The sequence below is a fragment of the Ahaetulla prasina genome, chromosome 7 (genome assembly GCF_028640845.1).
Source record: "Ahaetulla prasina isolate Xishuangbanna chromosome 7, ASM2864084v1, whole genome shotgun sequence".
Lineage (NCBI taxonomy): Eukaryota > Metazoa > Chordata > Lepidosauria > Squamata > Colubridae > Ahaetulla > Ahaetulla prasina.
In genome coordinates, this window is record NC_080545.1 from 25597742 (window position 1) to 25624309 (window position 26568).

The following is a 26568-nucleotide window of genomic DNA, read 5'->3' on the forward strand; positions in this document are numbered from 1 at the left end:
AGTCAGTTGATGTGATTGTCCACTACATAAATTAAACAAATAAATATGAGCCAATTTGTTAACCACAGTTGACTTAAATATATAAAACCATAAAAACAGTTGTAGCTACTGATAGAAAATAATACAATTACTTACTTTTTCCTGGGCAACTGACTCAAGAGAAGAATTCTCTTTCAGTAAGTTAAATAATCATGCTTTTGCCACTATTTTGCCCTGAGTCTTCGGAGAAGGGCGGGGTATAAATGTAAAACAAAAAAATTTTGTAGTGAATGAACAAAATGAATAAAAATGAGCTATTTAAAATGAACAAAAATTGAAACCAGATTTAACTGTGATATTAATAGATCAGTTTAATGGAGTGTCGTGGTGACCTAAAGGTGAAGATTCTTGCCTCCCACTTGAAGGTTGAGAGTTCAATCCTAGGCATTGACAGATGTTTCTTTCTCAGGGTGCAAAGAGAAAATATCTGGTGCAAATTCCGTATAGGCATCAGGAAGGGCATCTAGCCAGTAAACACTCAGCTTCACTCAGTTGTCTTGACTTCACCCTGAATAAAGAGATTATAGAGATCAGTTTACTATTTATGACTTGGCCTTGATACTATAGTCTGCTTTCCTGTCACATTTGTACTACGGTACTCTTATATATACAATAATCTGTGATAACTAGGAAATCATGTATTTCTTATCTAAAGCTGTTGCTTTATAAACACTTTATCATCATTTACAAATTTAAGAAATAAGCACTTTTTCATAGAATCCAGGCTTCTATTATTCATAAAACATAGAATTATAGCACTGTGAAGACCTTTTTAAGCCACCGGGCCCGTTCTTTGCTCCATGCAGGAACCCAATTCCTCATGTTTAACAGATGTCTGTCCAGCCTCTGCTTGAGCATATGTTAAAAAGAAGAACAGCCCAAAATTGTTACAAAGACTTTTATTAAAAGGACCCCTTTTTTGTATCATTATTATGTTTACAAGTCATCCTTGCGGTTTTTGAAATACGTTTCTCATGCTGGTTTTTTGCAGATACCTCAAATCAGCTATGCATCTACAGCTCCAGAACTGAGTGATAACACAAGGTATGATTTTTTCTCTCGTGTGGTCCCGCCAGACTCCTATCAAGCCCAAGCTATGGTTGACATTGTGACAGCACTTGGATGGAACTATGTGTCAACACTGGCATCAGAAGGGAACTATGGGGAAAGTGGTGTAGAAGCTTTCACTCAAATCTCTAGGGAAATTGGTAAGTGAATCTGATTTAAAAATTGTATTATGGGTGTGAATTTAAAATCCTGGGCATGACCTGCATGATTCGTGCAAAACAATGATATATTTGATGAGAACAAAGTGACATATTTGATGGGACAGCCTGCTCTACCAGAGGTGGGTTTCAGCAGGTTCTGACCAGTTCTGGAGAACTGGTAGCAGAAATTTTGAGTAGTTCGGAGAACCGGTAGTAAAAATTCTGATTGGTCCCACCCATATCTATTTTCTGCCTCCCAATTCCCAGTTTAGAGGGAGGAAATGGGGATTTTGAAATACGTTTCTCATGCTGGTTTTTTGCAGATACCTCAAATCAGCTATGCATCTACAGCTCCAGAACTGAGTGATAACACAAGGTATGATTTTTTCTCTCGTGTGGTCCCGCCAGACTCCTATCAAGCCCAAGCTATGGTTGACATTGTGACAGCACTTGGATGGAACTATGTGTCAACACTGGCATCAGAAGGGAACTATGGGGAAAGTGGTGTAGAAGCTTTCACTCAAATCTCTAGGGAAATTGGTAAGTGAATCTGATTTAAAAATTGTATTATGGGTGTGAATTTAAAATCCTGGGCATGACCTGCATGATTCGTGCAAAACAATGATATATTTGATGAGAACAAAGTGACATATTTGATGGGTCAGCCTGCTCTACCAGAGATGGGTTTCAGCAGGTTCTGACCAGTTCTGGAGAACCGGTAGTGGAAATTTTGAGTAGTTCGGAGAACCGGTAGTAAAAATTCTGATTGGTCCCACCCATATCTATTCTCTGCCTCCCAATTCCCAGTTTAGAGGGAGGAAATGGGGATTTTGCAGTAACCTTCCCCTGGAGTGGGGTGGGAATGGATATTTTACAGTATCCTTCCCCTGCCACGCCCACCAAGCCATGCCCCACCCACCAAGCCCCACCCACAAAACCGGTAGTAAATTTTTTTGAAATCCACCACTGTGCTCTACCCACCCCCTCCACCCAGACACTCTGCTTCTTTTTAATCGCTGCTTATTAGGATGGTCAATGTAGAATGGAAACTTTGTTTAAAAAAAAAAAAGGAGAGCTAGGAGTTTAGGAATATACAAATTAAATTGTGGCCGGATGGAGTTCTTTTAAGTAGATCCTACTAATATATTGCATGAGTGATCTCACTGAGGTCATTTCCACCTGGAATTTGAAATTTCAAGAGAAAACTGTGTCAACTTGGTCCCCCTTTTGTTTTTAACCTTCCTGAGAATCTGCCTGTTAGTACTTCTATGTTGACAAAGTGGTTGGAAAACCAACTTTGGAGGAATGTGGAAGTTCTCTTTGAGGAGATTAGACAAAGTATTATTGTTCTGTTTCCCTCCCCCAATACTCCCAACAAAGAGTCAGTCAAAGGCCTTCTTTTCTAATTTATTTACATAGATAAATGTTCTGGCCACGTCTACCCACGGGCCTGCCAAGTCTCTGGAGATAACTAGGAAATTATAGATAAGGCCAGAATTACTCACAAATATATTCTTCCCTCCGTTGATACAGTTTGCCCGCGCAAATTCACTGCTTTGTCCAAGACAAAAAGCCAGGAAGTTCCGCCTCCTGCTTTTATAGCCTCTTAGATGTCACTGCATGACTCATCATTCTTTGGCTTTGTCCCAACGCATCCTCTGCTGCGTGCGCCGGTCACATCTGCGCAGTCTTGCATCAAGCCAAAATTGTTCTTGGGGTGTTGCCAAATCAGAAGAAGGCCCGGGAGAATCAGGCCTTGCCGGCCCCTCCTCCTCCCTTTGGGTGGGTGCCAGGGAGAGAGAGGGCCCAGGAGAAGCAGGCCTTGCCAGGTCTTCTCCCTCACTTTCTGAATCATCCAAGTCCAGGAGTCCGAGTCCAGGAACCTGGGTCACAACAATTATAATATGTAAGAAATTTTGGTTTGAAACACTGATATTGGTCATTTTTATGGCAGCCCATACAGATCATTTTTTTCTTCTCATTCGACTGACTCTTGATATACCCTAATTATTATTTTTAGGATAAAATATTGTTGATAAATCAAAGGTTATAAACATGATTCCCATTGCTTTGGATCTCACCTATTCTATTTTAATTAGAATAGTTACTTTTGGTATTAAAAAAACCCTGACTTTCTTTAAAGAACTGTAGATGTTTAGTCATTATAAAATGACAAAAAGAGGTAGCAATGACCATGGTCTAAAGTGTGTATTGGTGAATTTTAATCTGATAAATAATTCTTACATTACATATAGAAAAGAGAAGTTCATGTGTGGTAATTCTGCTGTTGATATCCACCTGGAAAAAAACCAACCTTGGATATTTCCTTCTTTCAAAGATCTCACAATGATAAGCTTGCATCAAAATACATTTTATTTTCAAGATGCTTCATGGGGTAGGCAAGCCTGAAAGAATGTGACTGAATTATGGACTACCTTTATAGGTTGAAACAAAATTTGATTCATATCTTATTTCACACTGGCGTTTAGAAGATATTTATTCTAAACATGTATTGAAACAATTTCATATCAAACAAGTAGTGCAAAACATTATTGTAGGTTCTGTTCTGACAAATTTTGGTGAAGACATTTTTACCTTCAGATCTAGGAATACTGAAATGTTGTTATGTTAAAATTAGTTACGTTAAATGCATAGGAGCAAAAATATGTGCCCTAGAGAACATGTTTAGCATGGACTGTATCTAAGTTGCAAAGACCTGATTTAGAATAGAATAGAATAGAATAGAATTTATTGGCCAAGTGTGATTGGACACACAAGGAATTTGTCCTGGTGCATATGCTCTCAGTGTACATAAAAAAAAGGATACCTCCATCAAAGTACAACATTTACAACACAAATGATGGTCATAGGGTACAATTTAACACTTAATGATACAACACTTAATGATAATCACAGGGCACAAATAAGCAATCAGGAACAATCAATATAAATCACAAGGATTACCAGCAACAATTGCCTTATACATTGTAAGCCGCCCTGAGTCTTCGGAGAAGGGCGGGGTATAAATGTAAACAAAAAACAAACAAACAAACAAAAAAAACAAAGTTACAGTCATACAGTCATTAGTGGAAAGAGATGGGTGATGGGAACGATGAGAAGATTAATAGTAGTGCAGATTTAGTAAATAGTTTGATAGTGTTGAGGGAATTATTTGTTTAGCAGAGTGATGGCCTTCGGAAAAAAACTGTTCTTGTGTCTAGTTGTTCTGGTGTGCAGTGCTCTATAGCGTCGTTTTGAGGGTAGGAGTTGAAACAGTTTATGTCCAGAATGTGAGGGGTCTCTAAATGTTTCTTATATTCAATGCACCCTTCAAAGTGATTTTAACTGTTAGGTTGATTTCACCTCTTGGGCTGGGCATGCTGTGTAAAAATAATTGGAGTGCAAATGATGGGTGGATGACTCAAGCAAATAATGACTTGGAAGAATCAACTTCTGGTCCTGATAACCCACCGAGGCTGAATCTGCAAATAACGACTTTACTAAACAGAACAGAATGGATGTTCCCGGAAGACTGGGTAACTCAGAAGCTTTGTCAGAACTCATTATAAACCAAGTTATTTGTATTACTCTTTATATGTGTATATAGAGCAAAATGCTCCTTCTTAGCAGCAGCAAACTTAACATATGCAAATACTTACTAGGATAATGTTAGAAAGCCATGCTCTTAAAATGTTATATGTTTTGGAATTGGGGTAATACAAATGGTTTCTTTTCTTTTTTAAAAAATTAAAAATGGTCTGTGTTCATTCTTAAAACAATAACTTGCAAAAAAAGGTAAATTTTGTGTTTTAGATTATGATCATTTGGCCTTTTAAAGATTCAACTGTTGTTTCTTGTTGTCCTTCTTTAAACGATTTAGAAAGGAAATGAAGATTGTCAGCTGAAGTGCAGCATAATGAAAAGGTCAATGTAGGGTTTCAACAACATGTCACATTGTTATATTAGACGTAAGCAGAGAGCACATATAAAGCAAAAATGCACATAAATATTAATATTATATAGGGGATTTATTATTGCAATAAAAAAATTCTTGATTTGAAAACAGATATGCGAACTATTTCTTGAAATCCTGTTTCAGATATTATTGATTTCAGTTTTTATGCAAGATGGTTTAGGCCTATATGTTTATTCTATATCAATAGAATAAATCTTGGTAAGATTTAATAATGTAGAATAGAATAGAATAGAATAGAATAGAATAGAATAGAATAGAATAGAATAGAATAGAATTTTTTATTGGCCAAGTGTGATTGGACACACAAACAATTTGTCTTTGTGCATATGCTCTCAGTATAAAAGAAAAGATACCTTCAGGAAGGTACAACACTTACAACACTTAATGATAGTCATAGGCTACAAATAAGCAATCAGGAAACAATCAATATCGGTATAAATTGTAAGGATACAAGCAACAAAGTTACAGTCATGCAGTCATAAGTGGAAGGAGATGGGTGATGAGAACAATGAGAAGATTGATAGTAGTGCAGATTTAGTAAATAGTTTGACAGTGTTGAAGAAATTATTTGTTTAGCAGAGTGATGACGTTCGGGGAAAAAACTGTTCTTGTGTTTAGTTGTTCTGGTGTGCAGTGCTCTATAGTGTTGTTTTGAGGATAGGAGTTGAAACAGTTTATGTCCAGGATGCGAGGTGTCTGTAAATATTTTCACAGCCCTCTTTTTGATTCGTGCAGTATACAGGTCCTCAATGGAAGGCAGGTTGGTAGCCATGGTTTTTTCTACAGTTCTAATTGTCCTCTGAAGTCTGTGTCTGTCTTGTTGGGTTGCAGAACCAAACCAGACAGTTTTAGAGGTGCAGATGACAGACTCAATAATTCCTCTGTAGAACTGGATCAGCAGCTGCTTGGGCAATTTGAGCTTTCTGAGTTGGCTCAGAAAGAGCATTCTTTGTTGTCCTTTTCTGATGACATTTTTGATGTTAGCTGTCCATTTTAGATCTTGCGATATGGTAAAACCTAGAAATGTGAAGGTTTCTACCGTTGATACTGTGTTGCCTAGTATTGTGAGACGTGGAAGTATGGAAGAGTTTCTCCTAAAGTCTACCACCATTTCTATGGTTTTGAGTGTGTTCAGTTCCAGATTGTTCCGGTCGCACCATGAAGCTAGTTGTTCAACCTCCAGTCTGTATGCGGAGTCATCATTGTCTCGAATGAGACCAAGACAATGATGTAGCTGAGAAGAACAGAATTAATCTGTTCACCTGTGATCTGAACAACTTATAATAGTTACGTAACATAAATGCATAAATGAAATGCAACACATTTCTTACCAGACTATATAAGATACATATCAGATGTACACAATGATACTTGCTTATGCATGAGGAATTTCCTGTGATAATTATATCTAACTGGATTTTAAAAACTAAACAACTGATTCCCTCCCTCAGTTAACTGGTCCTAACAGTCTATAAATAGTGGGCAGAGCCAGCAGCAACATTCTGTGCAACATTGGTGGCAGGATCAAGCTCATTTAGTAATAAATAATGCAGACAAGTAAAATGCAGACCAGAGCTTGCTCTACTTCTTCCAAATATTACACACAGGGCAGGTCTTTATTTTCAGTGGGACAGTTAGGTTTATGGTAGAATATTTTCCTTGGCCCCAAGAAGCAGATTCTTCTGATTGTGATGAAGTTGTTTATTCTCAGATTTTTCCAGCCGAGCCAAGCAAGATCGTTTTAGCACCTAAGGCGAACTAAGAGCCACATCTTATTTCTCCTGACATGATTAACAAGGAAGTGTTGATTTGCTCATTGCAGTTTAGAAGACCGGAAGCATTTTTATCAAGCTTTAACAGAATTGTCAAGCTTATTGCTTTTTCAATATCTCTTTTCCCAGCAGTTTATCAAATTATCAGTTGGTAAAGCCAGAACTTCCTTCTCCAGAATTTTTTACATATGCAGACACATGCATGCAAACACACACACACACACACACACACACACACACACACACACACGGAGATCTTTTGAGCACCATGTGTCTGAACAAATGTCAGCAAGAATCTAATGGCAATCAGGAAACATTCTTGACATCTGGCAGTAGAGAATGATTAAACAAAGTCTCTCTAGGGTGCTGGCTCTTTGCTTGGTTCAGTTATTGTGACATTTTTATTACAAAACCCAGTCCATCCCCTAGTGGAATATGGAATGCTGTAGAGCCAGGTTTATTCCTGTTAGTGGCCACTAAAGCATCAGGATGAATCCAGTTGGGAAGCTGTTGCCTCTTCTGACAGGCAGTTAATGGAAGGAATGAAGACAAAACAGAAGACTCCAGCATATGATTAAGGGAAAACACTTAGAGCTTTTCGAATTCTCCCCCGCCTCCTGTTCTTAATACTGAGAACATCTGTCAACAAAGGTGTTATTAGAAAAGACTGCAAGTAAAATGATTTGAAAAAGGAAGTGGGTTTAGTTGGTGGTTTGGAAGATGTGTTGCAGAAATGTTTACTTGAGTCACTCTAGATGCAGCATCTGCCTGTATGTCCCTTCCTCCTGTTGGGCCTTTTAGAAGAACTTTACAACAGAACTTTACAACAGAACTGCAAATAGCAAGATTTTTTGACTCCTTCAGTAATTTGTAACATGGTAAACATTTCCCTGCCAATAAAACTTTCAGAATATTGCAGCACAGAAGTGTACACTAGCTAATTTCCAGGTAATAGGATGTCTTTTCTTCTAGCTATAAGGAAGAACAAAGAAAAGTTATTTGCTTGGGAAATGTGAATATGCAGCCAAAATTGATTATCTACAAAGCACTAACTTCATGTACATGACTACATGTGCATAAAACGATCCGCCTGAAACTGTGCCACAGAGTGAAGAAATGAAGGCGGGGGCGGGGGGGGGCGGGGAATCAGAGACTATTCTTGTTAAAACAAGCTTTTCCATTAAAACCACAGATTTGATTCTGAAAATCATTTTTTTAAAAAAATATAACTTATTCAGAGTCCAAGGACAGCTTAAAAAAACCCCACGCAAATATTTCATATTGTGAAATACGTAGTTTCAAAATCAGCTGAGAATATGTTAGATTTCATCTGTGAATGTGAACCAGATTTATTTCCTTTTATCTTCACTCATTTTGGCACATAGATACCTTTTTATTAAGTATGCTAATTATATATAGTTAACAATGTAGCAAACATAATAAGCATACATATATTTTACTTCAAGTCAATGAATTCGGTGAGTATATTTCCTCTGTAAGCTGTTGAGAAGAAGAGATATAGATGACTGCAGTGGGAGATATGGATGCCTTCAAATGATACCATACTATCCAGCATGTTCTTACAGGTTCTGGAGAACCAGTAGCGGAAATTTTGAGCAGTTCGGAGAGCCGGTAGTGGAAATTTTGAGTAGTTCAGAGAACTGGCAAATACCACATCTGGCTGGCTTCAGAGTGGGGTGGGAATGGAGATTTTGCAGTATCCTTCCCCTGCCATGCCCACCAAGCCACACCACGTCCACCAAGCCACGCCCACAGAACCAGTAGTGAAACAAATTGGATTTCACCACTGCACCATACATGTTGCACATCATCATCCAACTAAAACGAGCTTTGGACTTTGGTGGTCTGATATTAAAGAATAAATTATATCATGTATCCTTTGCTCAATGATGTTATAGCACACTTGCCATTTTGGTATCATTTTAGCTTGCAACAAATAGCTAAAGGAAATGAACCTACAGTATTTTTTGTTCAGAGAATAACAATTGTGGACACTTCTGTGGGAGAATATTCAGGATGCTTGTATGGTCCTGTGTGTATTGCTGAATTTTCCTTGCCAAATGCAAGAAGGAAACCGTTTCAGTAAAAATATTTAAAGGACACTTTCCAAATGACAGCATTTGTACACATTGTCATGAAAGACAAAAAGCTTTATTTCATTTGTATCCTGTTACAATTAATTTGTCTTCGTTGTTCACTTCGTTGTATTTAATTTTGTAGTGGACAAACTATTTCTTTAATTCTGTGGTAGGCAGTGGCTTGGCATTTCTCATGATGACAAAAGATGGCAATAATGCCTATTTGGTATAATTCCTATAATTCCTTATCATCTGATGGCAGTGCTAAGTGGAGGCACTGGAGATACAGTCACAAATTTCTAAGGAGCCAGCCTAAAGACAGAAACTTTATGATAATACTTTACAGTTTGCATGTGAAATTCTGAAACTTTTTTTTATGGAAACAGAGTAATATATTGTGATTTCTTATGGAAACTAAACTTGAGGTTGGATACTCAATCTTTCATGATGAATTTCAGTGCTGAGGAACACTGTGGGATCTTTTACGATGAGGCTGGACATCTGCAGCTAATGAACAATGTCACATCCTTAGAGCCCAATTTGTCTCTTTTATGTATAGAGTCTAGAAAGTTATTAGTGTCATATTAAAAAAACCTGAATGGCACTAGAAAATCCGTTCTTGTAGGCTTCATCTTGATATCTATTGATAACTAGGCCATTTGGCATTTCAGTTCCATTGTTTGTGATTTTTTTTTATTTATTGCTACTCTACACATTGGACTTTCACAAAGATGAGGGAGTCAAACTATTTTCCAAAGCATAGGTAGGCAAGACAAGAAATAATGGATGGAAACTAATCAAAGAGAGAAGTAACTTAAAAGTAAAGAGAAATTCCCTAACGGTGAGAACAAATAACTGGTGGAATGGCTTGTCTTCAAAAGTTGTGGGTGTCCTGGAAGCTTTTAAGAAGAGATTGGACAGCCATTTATCCAGAATGATATAGGGTCTTCTGCTCAAGCAGAGGGTTGGCTTAGGAAACCTCCAAGATCTCTTCAAACTCTGTTATTCTATGTCTGTCTATGGTTCATCATCAGCCAACTGTTTAGAGTGGATTTGGCATTTTAACCCACCTATTCCAAGGACCTGAGATAGGGAGATGTTGTTGTGTGTTGGTATTAAAGGTATTATCACAAGATGTAACCTGTTCTGAGTAAAGTTGCCTTTTCCAGTTGACTGATGGTGATTCTGTTAATGCTGATGGTGTTCAAGAGGTGCTCTTGAACTAGTACTGTTGGTATTGTCTTTGCTTTCTTTTGTCATAGTCATTCTACTTCTATATGTAGGTCTTTGTATTTTGTTATTTTACCTAGTTCTTTTTCTATATGCAGGTCTTTGTATTTTGTGATTTTGTCTAGTTCTTTTTCTTCTATTCTGCTATGTCCAGGCACTGCAATGTCCACTATCATCATCATTGTTGATGTTTATGTCGCATGCAGCCCAGAGTTACACTCTCTCTTTAAATGAATAAAAATACATTTCAAAGGAGTAATGTTTGATATTGATACATAAATGTTAATTTATTTTATGTAATTTTACCACATTTATGTCTACTCTTTAGTTGTATTAATTATAGTTTTATGTATTTTTATTGTGTTCTATAGCTTAAGGGCCATAATAAAGATTCTGATATAATATGATTTGAAGCATGGTTAAAAATCAATATTAAAAAGACTGGCGGAAGATCCATTGCTAGAGTTAGATACATATGTATCACAACCTTACATTGCATTTCACCTTGAAATAACTTTCCAATTCAGAAGCTGAATAATTTCCCCCATAATTCGTTTTAACATTGTGATAGAATTCCCCCCCTTTAAATTACGCAGAGTTCAATAAAGTATCTTTTATGTTAGTCTTTGAGATAAATGCAGAATCTCGGAAACTGCAAATAGAATTTTTAACCTTCATTTATAATAAATTCATTAAGGCAGTCTGTTTTTATTTAATTTATTTTTATACTTTTATTTATTTTTTAAAATGCTTATTTAGCTACCCAGCTTATAAAATATAGCTTGAGGTGGCTCTTGTGATCATATAAAACATAGAAAAATAACACGACTCAACAAAAATAAAAATATTATACTCAGTCAAGGATTCATAATATTTCTATTTTGAATACATATGTACTGGGCACAACTTCAGTTTCAATCCAGGATCTAGGAGAAGTGCTACATCTTTGTGGCCTTACAGAAGGCTAAGAAGATAGAGATTTCCAGATTGTGAGGAAGAAGCTGTTCCATAGAGCAAGCATAGCTAAGGAGAAAATTCCATCAGATGACTTCATTTAATAGAGACAGCCTGATCTGATAGTGTCAGGGGAAGGGGGTTCACAAAAAAACTGGCCATGTGCTATATATCTGGAAGAAACCAGGAATTAATAAAGCTTGCACCGCGGTGGTATAAAGAATAAGGAAGATAACCTTGATGGAGATCCTCAAGTTCTGTTGTCAAGGTAACAAGGAGTAATTTTTTTTAAGAATGTCCAGATAATGTTTGGCTGTGGCTCTGACACACTTCTCTCTAGTTCACAACACAATCAGACTTGCAAGATTCTGTTATAGACAATCTCAATAAAAAAAATGCCATATTTTTCGCACTATAAAATGCACTCCCCCCCAAAGTGGGTGGAAATGTCTGTGCATCTTATAGAGCAAATATTGTGGTGGGAGGAGGAGTGGTGCTGCCACCACCTGCCACCACCACCTGTTGCCACTGCGTGTCACTGCTGCCGCCTTTCACTGCCGCCAGGGAACACTGGAGCCTTTGCTGCTGAGCAGCTGATTGTTGGTTGGATCGGCCTCCCAGAATACTGCCAATCAGCTGTTCTAGGCGGTGGGGATTGCTGCCAATTCCCATCGCCGTTTTCCACAACTGCTGCCAATCACTGAAACAGGTGGCGATAAGCAGTGGTGGTGAAGACCACTGCTGCCTAGAACAGCTGATTGGTGGTATTCCGGGAGGTCAATCCAACCACCAATCAGCTGCTCGGCAATGAAGCTCCAGCGTTCCCCACTGGTGGCAGCAGCTCAGCTCAGTTGACCGGTGGTGGGTGCAATGGAGCAGAGCTTTGATGAGCCGCGTGCTGGGGCTACGAAAACATGCTGAAGCTGATCAGGCTGTTTGCTGCAAGGACGCTATCCAGATGAATACCAGATGGATGCTGGGAGACAGAGGCAGATTTTTTTTCTTGTTTTCCTCCTCTGAAGCTAATCTGTGTCTTATGGTCTGGTGTGTCTTATAGTGCGAAAAATACAGTAGTTTTAGCTTTGCAGTGATGTTTAGTTCTTGAAATGACAATTTTTGGGCTGATCTGAACTGTATCCATGTTGCAATTCTGGGAACCACCTTCTTGGTTTTCTTACCACGCAAGTGAAGTTGTCAGTTATAAGATAAGATGCCAAACCTATTATGTCTCAGTTTGCCTTCCTTTGTTTTTCCAATCTTTGTACAGGTATAGTGGAAATGAAGAAATTGCCTGTTTTATTTTCCTAATGGATTTATACTGTTAAAAATTCAAAAGAAAACATGTTTCTTCTCTAAAAAATATAAGGCCTAAGCTGGTACCTCCCTTGCCATTAAATTTCCCCTGGAAAGCAATGGAACCTGTCATGGCTGCCATTCTGCTAAGCTATGCATTGCAAGCTGACACCCTGACATCTGTAATGGGGGGAGAGAGACCAGTGGGGTAGGGATGCAGGGAAGTAGCCAGGAAGAATTGAAACCAAGCTGTCTTATCCTGTGGGAAGCACTAGCCACCTCAAGATCACACTAAAACAATGCTGAGCTGGCAAACACATAAAGACAGGGACCATTTGCCAAACAATTTCAGAGGTGGGCTGCACTTTCTTTAACAAAGGGTTCGCTGGTTGTGAGCGTGCACTCCCCTTTGGGAGAGAAACTGAGCTTCAAACATGCTCCGAGAACATCAGGGGAAATGCGGAACACAACTGGGCCAGCCAATGAGCCAGAAAGTAAGTTATACATGGATAGCATAGAACAGGGGCAAGTGGGTGGGCCCAGCCAGCGATCAGAGCTAAGGGTTTTCCCGAACCCTTGCAACCATGCAGCAGCCCATCACTGAACAATTTGTTAACACCTAATTTATCCTATCAGACTTTGACTGATAACCAGGGGGTTGTCCAGGAACAAGGGAAAGAGATTTTGGGTGCAAAAATCTCAGATCCACTTTTGCCTCTTCTGTAACAACTTTGGCTTTAGTAAAGCAACTTTTTGCTAATTATGGGCCAGGAGTCTTTCTTTTCTAATTGACCAAGATGGGATGGTTGACAGATCCAGACTATCTAATACATTATGTTACCTTTCACTTCAAATGTCTTTGAGTATAAAGTGGTCAAAGGCACTTTATACTCAAAGACATTTGAAGGTCATAAACAAAATCTGGAAAAGGACACAGAAACTGCTTAGTAGATTAATAGATTCAAGGCCTGATTCTGCCAAAACTCATGGCTGATTTTTTAAAAATTCCTGATGGCCTTGGTTTACCGTCACAAAAGAACTATTTCATAATGCTTTTGATCCTCTGAGGGTGCAAACTAGGGAGAGATTCCATTTTTTTAAAAAAAGTTTCAGTTTTCTTAGCCTTAATAAAGCTGTTGAATAGCCATCCAATTCATCCAATGTCAGCCTTTCAATGAAGTTGTCAGAGCTACTAGATACATGAGATCAGGAAATCAACTCCCCAGAAAGGCTAAAATTACTTTTATTGAGATTGGCTGTAATGACAAAATCTGCAAGTTTGTTTGTGTTCTACTTCTCTTCCTTATACCCATATGAATTAGAGAAGCATGTTCCTAAGTTGTTTCCAAGCTATTTCTTGTTGTTCTGGGCCTAAGCAAAAGTTTCAGTCCCTTTTGTTTAGAAAATGGTTCCTCATATTTCTATCAAGCTAATCTTCCTTATTCTTCCTTGAAGTTCAGGTGAGGTATCAGACTAGACTAGACTAGAATTCTTTATTGGCCAAGTGTGACTGGCTACACAAGGAATTTGTCTTAGTGCATCAGATGCACTCTATTGTTGTGTGGTAGAATAACAATTATTCTAATTGTAATATTCAAATATTATCTTGAATATATGACAGTTTCCCACTACCCAAAGCGACATTATATTGAGTTTTTTCTCACTCTCTCCTTTTTCCTAAGGATGTTTACTTGAATGTTTACTTGAATATTTTTCTATTCTTTCATCAAGGTTAGCTCTGTACATTTGAAGACACCTCTAAATATTAAAGATCTAGTTCACATATATTTTCACAGAATTTCTTCATGTGAACTCTACTGATAATAAGTATTTCAACTTGCAAATTGTTATTAATATTATATATCCCAATTAAACAACAAAAATGGAAAGGTTTTAGAAACATTATAATATAATATTTTAGGTGCAGCAATATTGCAGATTATTGAAGGGATGCCTATGAAAAACAGTTAAAAATAACTTTAGCAATTACCATAGTCTTGTTAAATGTACAACTTACTTTCTTATCAGTGTGTTATTAATGGCTGTTTAATGCTTATCCTTACATCTATTAATAATGTAGTGTTCTTTAGCAACATATCTCCAGTGAGTTTGCCTGGACACTGGACTTCATATTAAAATAATTCATAAGGATACTTTGCTGCTCAGTGTAATTGGATTTTTCATTGCATCATTGTGTCAATGTTGAAGACTGAGATTTTTTTGAATTCACTTAAGGGAATGAGCATACTTACTAGCTGTTAATTTAGGAATAAAGCTTTGGACAGACTTGGCTTATGAGATCATGAACCAAAAATTAATGACATTAACTGGAATAAATGATTTGTCATATGAGTCAGAAAAAAGTAGGGATTTAAATCAGTGACTGCAATATTTCAGTAGTTTTTCTCAGTTACATGTATAGATTTACATGCGCTATATATCCTACTTTAACATGTCTTATCAAAATCTTGAAAAGGAAAATGCATTTGGTGTCTAGAGTCCTAAGAGGTGCAGAAACGCCTACACAAGGCATTGGGTGAGGACATAAAATGTACCTCTTGGGACTAAGGCTCTAGTCTTATTCTAAAAGCTAAGCTTCTCAAAAGGTCATCTGAAAAGGTAATAAATATATGTCTCAAACATATGACTCACAAACCAGTAGTGATACCTCCACAGTATTTTTTTCATAAGCTCACATCTCCTATGTCTTCTTTTTAATGATGCTATCCTCAGATCTATAATCTGTAATGACCACAATGGTTGGATAAATTATAACAATATGTAAAGTGTGCCAAGATTTCTTTTCCCCCCAGTCCTCGCTTGTTTAAACAATCTTTCTGCTCGCTCTCTTTCCCCCCCCTCTCTCTGTGTGTGTATGTATGTGTATGTGTATGTGTGTGTGTGTGTGTGTTTTCTGAAGGCAATCTCTCCTGTGCCTGACTCACTTTTTCTTTCCTCTCTTCACAAAGTAGAAAGATTGGCGAGAAAGGGATTATAAGACAGTAAGTAGGCACATAGGGATTATATTGGACTGATTCTGTAGTGTGCTTGAGGCTTCCAGTCCCAGTCATGTCTGGAGCTGCCAGTGCTATTGCATTCCTTTTGGTGTGCATTCCCCATTATGTGCTTATTTATTTTCTTGTAATTCTCTTGTAATTCTCTGCAATCTCTCAACATTATCAGGGGAGATAAAACAACATCAGTGTCAGATCTGCCATCACACTGCTTCAGCCTTGCTTTGCTTTGATGGCATTCTGCCATAAAAAAAGAGGGAGGGAGAATGGGACAACATAGACATGAACCAGAAGTGCCAACCAGAGATCAGAGACAACAGCTGAGAGATCCAAGGCCACAGGCATGGAAATGGAATGTGAACACCCACCAAAGAGGCACCAAACCTTAGAACTGTCACCAAAATACCTACTTTAAATATCATTGGACATTAACAAGATGACCAAGTGGGGAAGAGCCTGAAAGAAAGGAAAATCACAGGGTTTACGTGGGAATACTCAGATCAAATGCAGGCACTGGTTATAAAGGTATTTTTTAAAGCATCTTGGTAACTTTGAATGACTGCTGAACAAGGCAGTCATTAAGTGAGCTCTACTTGTATTATGTTAAGGTAAAATCAAAGAAACCTGTTTTGCTATATATGGACTTAGCAATAGACACCTAAGAAAAAGTATCTAACTACAATGCATTCCTATAATAAAGTCTCTATCAACCACCTTTGGCCACACCAACATAATATACATGTTAATATAGATTGCCAGGATGAATAACTAGCTATGTTCAATATAGTCATAAATTGTAACTTAATACCATAAAAAAGCCACAAACCATACATCCATCAGTAGTGTTACCTTGCTACTGGTTAACCACATTTTCATGCTGCTCAGACTGTTGCTGATACGAAATATATTTTTGTGTTACTTCAACTACATACATTTCAGCAATATATTAAATATCCTTCAATATATAGTTTCTGAATTTGATTCATTTCTTTAACTATCAATTTATGTTCATCGCAGTTCTAAATAGAGATGACCTAAATTTATTTTATTTATTTATTTATTTATTAGATTTTTATACCGCCCTTTTCCCGAAGGACTCAGGGCGGTGTATAGCCAAGGATAAAAACTCAATAAATCTACAATTAAAACCAGAATTTAAAACTAAGCAAATTACAAAAAGGCCGACATTAAAATTTAAAAATTTAAAACCCTAAAACGATAAAAACCCAATTTAAAATTAATAAAACTATTATGCCAGTCCCGCTTGAATAAATAAGTGTGTTTTTAGCTCACGGCGAAAGATCCGAAGATCAGGCACTTGGCGTAGGCCAGGGGGAAGTTCGTTCCAGAGCGTCGGAGCTCCAACAGAGAAGGCCCTGCTCCTGGGGGCCGCCAGCCGACATTGTTTGGTGGATGGCACCCTGAGAAGACCCTCTCTGTGAGAGCGTACGGGTCGGTGGGAGGCATAAGGTAACAGCAGGTGGTCTCGTAAGTACCCGGGTCCTAAGCCATGGAGCGCTTTAAAGGTGGTAACCAAAATCTTGAAGCGCACCCGAAAGACCACAGGAAGCCAGTGCAGACTGCGCAGCAGTGATGTTACATGGGAGCCACGGGTGGCTCCCGTTACTACTTGCACAGCTGCATTCTGGACTAACTGCAGCCTCCGGGTGCACCTCAAGGGCAGCCCCATGTAGAGAGCATTGCAATAATCCAACCGAGACGTGACCAGAGCGTGAGTGACCGTGCATAAGGCATCCCGGTCAAGGAAGGGATGCAACTGGCGGACCAAGCGAACTTGGTAAAAGGCCCTCCTGGAGACGGCCACCAGGTGTTCATCAAAGGACAGCCGTCCATCCAGGAGGACGCCCAAGTTGCGTACCACCTCCTTTGGGGCCAATAACTCGCCCCCAACAGTCAGCTGTGGGTGCAGCTGACTGTACCAGGGTGCCGGCATCCACAGCAACTCCGTCTTGGAGGGATTGAGCTTGAGTCTGTTTCTCCCCATCCAGACCCGTACGGCTTCCAGGCACCGGGACAGTACTTCGACAGCTTCGTTGGGGTGGTCCAGGGTGGAAAAGTACAGCTGAGTATCGTCAGCGTACAGATGATAACTCACCCCGAATGGTCTACAATATTTGTTTAAATATTATGAATGAACACATCCACTGCTTTTTTAATATTCTCATGTCATATTGTACTGTCCTGATAGATTTGGCTCTCCCAAATTTGGCACCATTGATTTCTAGGCCAGTTTGGGCCAATGGTTTAGAAATCACATCAGAAACTGGCAGATGATGATTTTGCATTAGAACTAATGTGGCAATGGCAAACTACTACTAGAAATAAAGAAAACTTTATTTATTTATTTATGTCCAGAAATATTTTACAAGAAGAGTTCTCCACTCCTCTGAATACAACAAAATACCTTATGCCACCAGACTTGAAATCCTGGATTTAGAAAACTTAGAATTCCGCCGACCTGAGTTTAACTCATAGAATCATCTATTACAATGTCCTTCATGTCGAAGACTACTTCAGCTTCAGTTGCAACAATACACGAGCACACAATAGATTTAAACTTAATGTTAACCGCTCCAATCTTGATTGCAGAAAATTTGACTTCAGTAACAGAGTTGTTAATGCCTGGAATGCACTACCTGACTCTGTGGTCTCTTCCCAAAAATCCCCAAAGCTTTAACCAAAGACTATCTACTATTGACTAAGAGGTCTGTAAGGGGTGTGCATAAGAGCACAAGCATGCCTACCGTTCCTGTCCTATTGTTTCCCTCCATTATATCCAATTAATATAGTTATTACATATTTATGCTTATATATACTGTTGTGACAAAATAAATAAATAAATAAATAAATAAATAAATAAATAAATAAATAAATAAATAAATAAATAAATAAAAAAAACAACAGCATTGATAATCCAGGAAGTCACCAGAACTCAAGACTTACTTGAAGGCTCAATCAATCAGTCATAAATATCCTTAAATAAAGAGGAAGAGAAAATAGCTTTTATGACTTAAAATCTGGAAGAATGTTTAAAGAAACAAAGATGTCTTAAGCAAGTCGTTGTTTATCTCAAGATTGTGCTGATCAGAAATAGGTAGTGTTCTTTCAAATTAAAAACAAAATCAGTTTGACATTTCTAATATTGACTTACAGTTGAGAGATCTGGGCTGATAATAAAGTTATATGTGTTTTTCTGTGGATTATAAGAAAAATCTCTGAATATCTATTCATTTCTTTGAAAACACACTTGTAGATGGTATAAAAAAAAATAGAAAAATTGGTCATATAGCACACTATTCATAAGAAATAGTTCTTCTAATGTGTTATTTCATGTATTCATATTAAAGTGAAAACTATAATAAGTACATTCTTTTAAAAACGTTTTCAAATGATAAAGTCTTGACCAGGCTTATCTCTTATGGAATTTTTGTATAAAAATGAAAAAAAAAAGATTTTGTGATTTATGGCTTTGATGATTAGTCAGGATAGATAATGGAAAAAAAGTAGATTCTTTAAAGACAGGTTAAAATATAATTGTACTTATATTTTATCAAAAGCCGCTTCTTTATATCTTCTTACTTTCTTTTGTATTCTTTAGTTCCGTCCCCGCTTCCTTGTACTTTTTGCTTTTCCTTCATCTATCATTCAGGGATGGATTTAATTTGGGATTAAATACAGCATTGCTTAACCATTCTATACTTGTTTTCAATTAGATGTTTGTATAGTTATTTTGGTAATTCATCAATTAACAGCTATTAGCAGACACATGTTGCAGATTAAATTGTCCCAAAATATAATTTGCAATCTTCCTAAAAGATTACAAAATATTACATTTTATGACCAGCTCACAAAATGCATCCATTTGAAAGGAACAGGACAAAAATAAAATTCAAAATAGAAATGTTCTACAATGTCAGAATTACATAGGGTAAATGTATTAATTTCATATATTTTAAATTATGAAATATGATGATTTTTACAGCATTAAGGAGAAGATTAACTGCACTCTACCAAAAAAATTACAAGTCTTTTGATTTAAAAGGCTATTCTGACTACCAGGAATAGCAGTTCTAACTTTTCTTCCATAGGATTGAGAAAGAAAGATGAATTCTTTTGAAAATTAACATGTATGTTTAAAATTAATGAAATGAATTTTTGGCAAAGAAAAAGAAATTTTGATTCCAGAAAGAATTCTTCTGGGAAAATGGTTGGCAGATTTGTAGCATTTAAAGAATACAATTATATTTACAGATTACTTTATGACCTGCAGCTGACCTGTGTACTAAATTCTTTGAAAAATTATGTCTATGGGAGGATGTGAGAGATCTGTGATAGTTGACCCATCACAATTATTTAGATAAGAACTTTAAAAAAAAAAATTTTTTTTTTGCAGTCGCCTAGTGGAAAATAAATGGAATGTTGGCTCGGCCTTCGCAGTTCAGCATGAAGTTGATGTTAAGGTTTTCGGTGTATCTAATTAGGTACCATATTTTTCAGAGTATAAGACACACTTTCCCCCGCCCCAAAAGAGGGTGAAAATTTGGGTGTGTCTTATACACCAAATTTAGCCCCACCCACCCACTGGCTCCCACCCTTTGGCCTCTGCCTCCCAGCAATTTACCTCCTTTCAGCAAACAGTAAACAGCCCATTTCAGCTTCAGCACAGCACACCTGACTAGCACAAGGAGCTGATTGTCTCCTGACCCTCAGCTGTTTCAGGATGCAGGGATTCCCATTGCCTATTGCTGCTCAGCCCTCCGCTGTTTGCTGCATGGAGGCAAATTGATAGGAGGCAGATTTTTTTTTCTTGTGCTAATCAGGCGGTGATGAAAATGAAACTAAAGCAGGCTGTTTGCTGTTTGCTGCAAGGAGACAAATTGCTGGGAGGCAGAGGCAGATTTTTTTTTCTTGTTTTCCTCCCCAAGAAAGGTAGGTGCATCTTATACAAAAAAAAAAATGTGGTAATTATACAGCAAAATTTCACAGGTCATATAGCACTGGGTTACCATCCTATATATAAAACAATAACTCTAAGAGTGTGTAGCTGCATGGAAGAAAGCCTAAAATGCCTACAAAAGAACACAGTATTCGAACTATGAAAAATTAACAACTGCAATGTCCATATTCTAAAATGCTAACTTTTAAGGTCTCAAACGGATCATTATACGAAATGAATTGCAGTACTATGCATTTTCCTTTCCAAAGGAAAGTCTATGTCATGTCCAGTTGAGAAAATTGGGAGGTGGGCAGTTCTGCCATTAACTTCACACTGATATTCAATTATCATGTGCAGCAGGGTATGCAACTTCAATCAGTTCAGCAGCCACACCTGCCTTTGTGCAACTTGTCAAAGGTTATAGTCTTTAAAGGGGTGGTGGTGGCTACAACTCTAATTACTGAATAATTCTCAGAGTTCTTAAGTGTAAAAATGGTGTTTGAAGTCTGGGCAAGACCAGCGGCAAACCCCTTGAACGGGAAAATGGTACAAACAGTTTGACTTCACCTACTTTGAGGAATACTGGTAGGCTGCTATGTTCAAGAAAATATTTGCATCTTGCACATAACACTGCCTCCGAGTTGAACTTTTGCACCTTTCCTCATGCTGTTGTTTACAAGAAAATTTCAGCACCATGTGGTGGATCATTGAACTGCTGGTGACAGCTTTAAAATACCTTCACTGTCTAAACTGATTTTCCCAGTTTAGCTAGTCATTGGATTCTGCTGGACACAAAAGGAGATAATATGTTTTCCTGTTTCATCTTATCTTTGTGCTTGCAACAAAGCCTTCAAAAGCTTTTTGGTATTTCTGTATCACCAATAATTATTTGATTCTGACTCATCTTTGCTTCTTACATTAAATTGATCGTAACACTAACTATTTTATTTTTATTTATTTATTTTGTCACAATAATATATGTAACTATCATACAGAAAGGTTATATAGTATATAAAGGTATAAGCATATATATATATATATATATATATATATATATATATATATATATATATATATATATATATATATATATGAAGAAGAAAAGAAAAACAATAGGACAGGAACGGTAGGCACGTTTGTGCGCTTATGCACGCCCCTTATGGTCCTCTTAGGAATGGGGTGAGGTCAATAGTAGAAAGTTTTTGGTTAAAGCTTTTAGGATTATGAGAAGAGACCACAGAGTCAGGTAAAGTATTCCAAGCACTGATGATTCTGCTTTGTGCAACTTGTTCTTGCCTACAGTTAACTAGTTTTCCATAGTCCAATCCTGGCAATGAGCTGCATTCACACTGGTGATATCATGCTTCATTGTCTCAATGAGGTAACAAGAAAAACATGCATTAATTTTATAGTTATCAGTCACCTTATGTAATATTAAGTCAATGAAATATGTTAATAGACTCAACTCTGACCAAATTTTAAAACAAATATGAAAAAGTACATTTTGAATTTTGTGTAAACTGAATTTCTGCTGATTTACAGTACTGAAACTGCACTTCAATTTTGATAGGAAACTCCCTAAAAGTATCCAGAATGTAAAAAATAAAATAAACATTATCTGTATTTTGGCTTTTACTCAAATGTTTTTTATGTTTCTATTACCTAGAGAACTATTTACACTGTTGCAGAGAATCACTTCTAATTGTGGACTAAAAGCACAATTTTCATTACTAATTCAAAAACAATGGACATTGTATTGTGCCCTGATAATATTTGGAAAAGCAACCTTCTCTTGGTTGCAAAGATGATGTTTGATTTAAATGCAAATTACAAGCTCTGCTACAATCACTATAAATTGAGTTTGCAGCAATATCCATGTTTTGTGGATTGTTTTTTTTTTTTAAAGGAAAGCTCTTGTTCCTTGTTGGAAGACAAATAAGTTCCTGCAGTTCAACACATTTTTCTATTTTATTATCATATTCTTCTTTTTCTTTTTTTGATGGTCTTTCAGGAATGGTTAGGATTTTCAGAATTCTGTTGCAATGAAATTCATTTAGAGCTTATTGTTTCAGTAACTGAAGTGCTATTCCACATACTTTTTTCTTTTCAGTTCTTTCCAATAATTCATTTAAACCTGTTTTGAATAACATGTTAGGAAATAACGGAAATGAATACAATAACCAAGTATCTAAAGCAAACCTCTTTAACAAATTCTTTGGCTCAGTTTTTGTCAACAGTGATGGCACATATCCCACATTCCCAAATCGTACAAGCAATGCATATGATGACTTAACAAATATAGATTTTACAGAAGAAAATGTTGGTAAAGCTCTTTGTAACTTGAAACCATCTCTATCCATTGGACCTGATGGACTTTGTGCTTTCTTCTTAAAAAAACTCTCTAGTAACTTAGCAGAACCCCTAAGTATAATCTTTAATAAAACTTTCACAACCAGTTCCCTTCCCAATCTCTGGTCACTAGCCACAGTCATTCCAGTTTTCAAAAAAGGCGACCCCAGCTTAGTTGATAATTATAGACCAATCTCCCTATGTTGCGTCGCCTGCAAAGTAATGGAGTCCATCATCAACCAATCCATTACCTTGCACTTAGAAATACACAACCTTCTCTCAAATAAACAATTTGGCTTCAGGAAAAAATTATCATGCAATTTACAACTTCTCCACTGTAAAAACATATGGACTTCAAATCTTGATCTAGGTAAATCAATAGATGCAATATACATAGACTTCTGTAAAGCTTTTGACTCAGTAGTACATGATAAACTTCTCCTAAAATTAAAATCCTATGGCATTTCAGGACCCTTACACAACTGGATATCTGCTTTTCTGTCAAACAGACAACAAATAGTTAAAATTGGTAATGCTCTATCAAATCCTGTTCCTGTCAAGAGTGGTGTTCCTCAAAGTAGCGTTCTTGGACCAATTCTCTTTATAATATACATAAATGATCTTTGTGATCATATCTCAAGTAACTCTGTTCTCTTTGCTGATGATGTCAAACTTTTCAACACCACTGACAATACATCCACAATTCAAAAGGACCTTGATCATCTATCTGCTTGGTCTAAAATTTGGCAACTACAAATCTCAACCAGTAAATGCTCAGTCTTGCATATTGGAAGAAAGAACCCAATCACAAAGTACATGCTTGATGGGCATTGCCTCGCAGATGACCCCCACCCTGTCAAAGACCTTGGAGTTTTTACATCTAATGATTTAAGTGCCAAAGCCCACTGCAACTATATAGCAAAAAAGGCTCTAAGAATTGTTAACTTAATTCTACGTAGCTTCTTTTCAAAAAACACCACGCTACTGACCAGAGCATATAAAACATTTGCTAGGCCAATTCTTGATTACTGCTCTCCTATCTGGAACCCATACCATATATCTGATATCAACACAGTTGAGCGTGTCCAAAGGTATTTTACGAGAAGAGTTCTCCACTCTTCCGAAACCAATAAAATACCTTATTCCACCAGACTTGATATCCTGGGTCTAGAAAACTTGGAACTTCGTCGCCTTCGGCAGGACCTGGGTTTAGCTCATAAAATCATCTGTTGTAATGTCCTTCCTGTCAATGACTTCTTTAGTTTCAATAACAATATCACAAGAGCTACCAACAGATTTAAACTCAATGTCAACCGCTCCAGTTTAGATTGCAGAAAACACGATTTCTGTAACAGAATTATATATGCTTGGAATGCATTACCTGACTCTGTGGTTTCTTCTCATAACCCCAAAAGCTTTACTCAAAATCTATCCACGGTTGACCTCACCACTTTCCTAAGAGGACTCTAAGGGGCGTGCATAAGAGCACAAATGTGCCCACCGTTCCTGTCCTATTGTTTCTTCCCCTATATATATATATGCTTATACTACCTTGTTTCTCCTCATATATATGTTTATATATTATATAATCCTTTATGCAATGCTTGTATATATTGTTACGACAAATAAATAAATAAAAAAATAAAAATAAAAAAAATGATCTATAAAATATAGGGAGGAAATGTGGTCTAATCATGCTTTCTCTTTGGATGCTATTTACAAAGAACATCAAGTGAGAACTGGTTACATTTTCACTACAGGTGAGCTGCATGAGTCTCACCTGGAAGCAGGTGAATTTAAAAATGAGGATGCAGAAATGTTAAGTAAGAGTGTGACCTTACTGGAATCATTTAAACTGCAGAGATCTAAGCCAATTGTGGTGATTAGCAATAACATAGGGCTGCTTATAGATCAGGGCTGTCAAACTCATGGCCAGCAGGCTGGATGCATCACCCGCTGGCCATGCCCATGCCAGTTTAAGTGAAGGGGACAAAAGGTCACAATATGTCATGTGACGATGTCATGACGATGCAAGTTTGACACCCCTGTTATAGATGTCTGAGCTTCTAAGGGAATGTACCAGCTCTCAGTTAACTGTTAATAAAGGCAACAATGAAAGTGCCATCAAGAGTTTGTCCACTGGACAGTCACTCTCTCACAACTGTTCTAAGAGTGCAGAGATATGATAAAAACTACGATTAATGTCTCGATCTTGTCTAGTTAAGAAAATCATTCAAGATAGGAGCAGGCAATTTGGAACTTAATGATACTGTGAGAGAAGTGGAAGGAGATTGTCAAGGCATAGCAGTAACAATATCAGAAGTGATAATCTGGAACTTTTTTTGTAAACCTGAGGAAAATTCAATCCTATTATGCCTGAAAAAGAAACTAGTCTTCCACCCAATACAATTTATTTATTATATAAAATGAATGCTTGGTTGGCCAGAAATGTCTTTGGGAAGGAAGCCTGGATTCCTCAGTGCAAATGGGTTGTAGAAAAGTGGTTTTATCCTCCTTTCCCTTAGCATAGTCACCAGAAGCATCCCTTCTTATTTATTGTTTGGTTCTGCTGCAGATTCTGGAGGCAATTTACACCAGAAAGTGAAATGTAATCTTGAAAGCTCACTTACAGAAGCAATCTGCAAAGTTTGCAAAGGTTCATTTGCACACAAATGGTCTACACATTGTGTACTTTAGACTTTGAAGCAAACTTTCCAACAAAAAAGCATCTTTTCAGATTAGAGATATGGACTTTGATATTCCAGGAAAATATGTGTCCTTGTAACTAGATGGTTAAATGGAAAAAATTGTTCTGTCTTTTGCAGTACCTATTAATAATGTTGTATATCACAGATCTCTGTGAAATATTGAGCAACCTAAAATGACTAAGAAATTGAATTATAAACTCATAAATGAATCATTTCATTTAATCATATAAACTATATGAAGCCGCTGGGTGAGGTCATCAGTGGTTTCGGGGTGAGTTATCACCTGTACGCTGATGATACTCAGCTGTACCTTTCCACCCCGGACCACCCCAACGAAGCGGTCGAAGTGCTGTCCTGGTGCCTGGAAGCTGTACGGGTCTGGATGGGGAGAAACAGACTCAAGCTCAATCCCTCCAAGACGGAGTGGCTGTGGATGCCGGCACCCCGGTACAGTCAGCTGCATCCACGGCTGACTGTTGGGGGCGAGTTAGTGGCCCCAAAGGAGGTGGTTCGCAACTTGGGCATCCTCCTGGATGGACGGCTGTCCTTTGATGAACATCTGGCGGCCGTCTCCAGGAGGGCCTTTTACCAAGTAATAATAATAATAATAATAATAATAATAATAATAATAATAATAATAATAATAATAATAATAATAATAATAATAATAATAATAATAATATTTTAATTTGTATACTGCCCTTCTCCCGAAGGACTCAGGGTGGTGAACAGGCAGATAAAATATAAATACACACAATAATTAAAAACATCCCTTAAAAAACTAATTTAAATGCCCAAAATGTTAAAAAACGTACTCCCCCGTAAAATCACAAAATTTTAAAAACCCATCCAATAAAAATACAAATCAGGCTAGTCCAGCCATACGAAATAAATCAGTTTTAAGTTCGCGGCGAAAGGTCCTAAGGTCAGGTAATTGTCGAAGTCCGAGGGGAAGTTCGTTCCACAGGG

The 26568-nt window shown here is 37.3% G+C and overlaps 1 protein-coding gene across 1 annotated transcript in view; it reads left to right on the top strand.

Annotated features, from left to right (window-relative positions):
* The window catches only part of GRM8 (glutamate metabotropic receptor 8), a 592112-nt gene that overhangs the window by 104784 nt on the left and 460760 nt on the right, over window positions 1-26568 (top strand). Inside the window, exon 2 of the mRNA XM_058191139.1 lies at window positions 1031-1247. Within this exon, the coding sequence (XP_058047122.1) occupies window positions 1031-1247 (217 nt within the window). The remainder of the gene's footprint in view (window positions 1-1030; window positions 1248-26568) is intronic.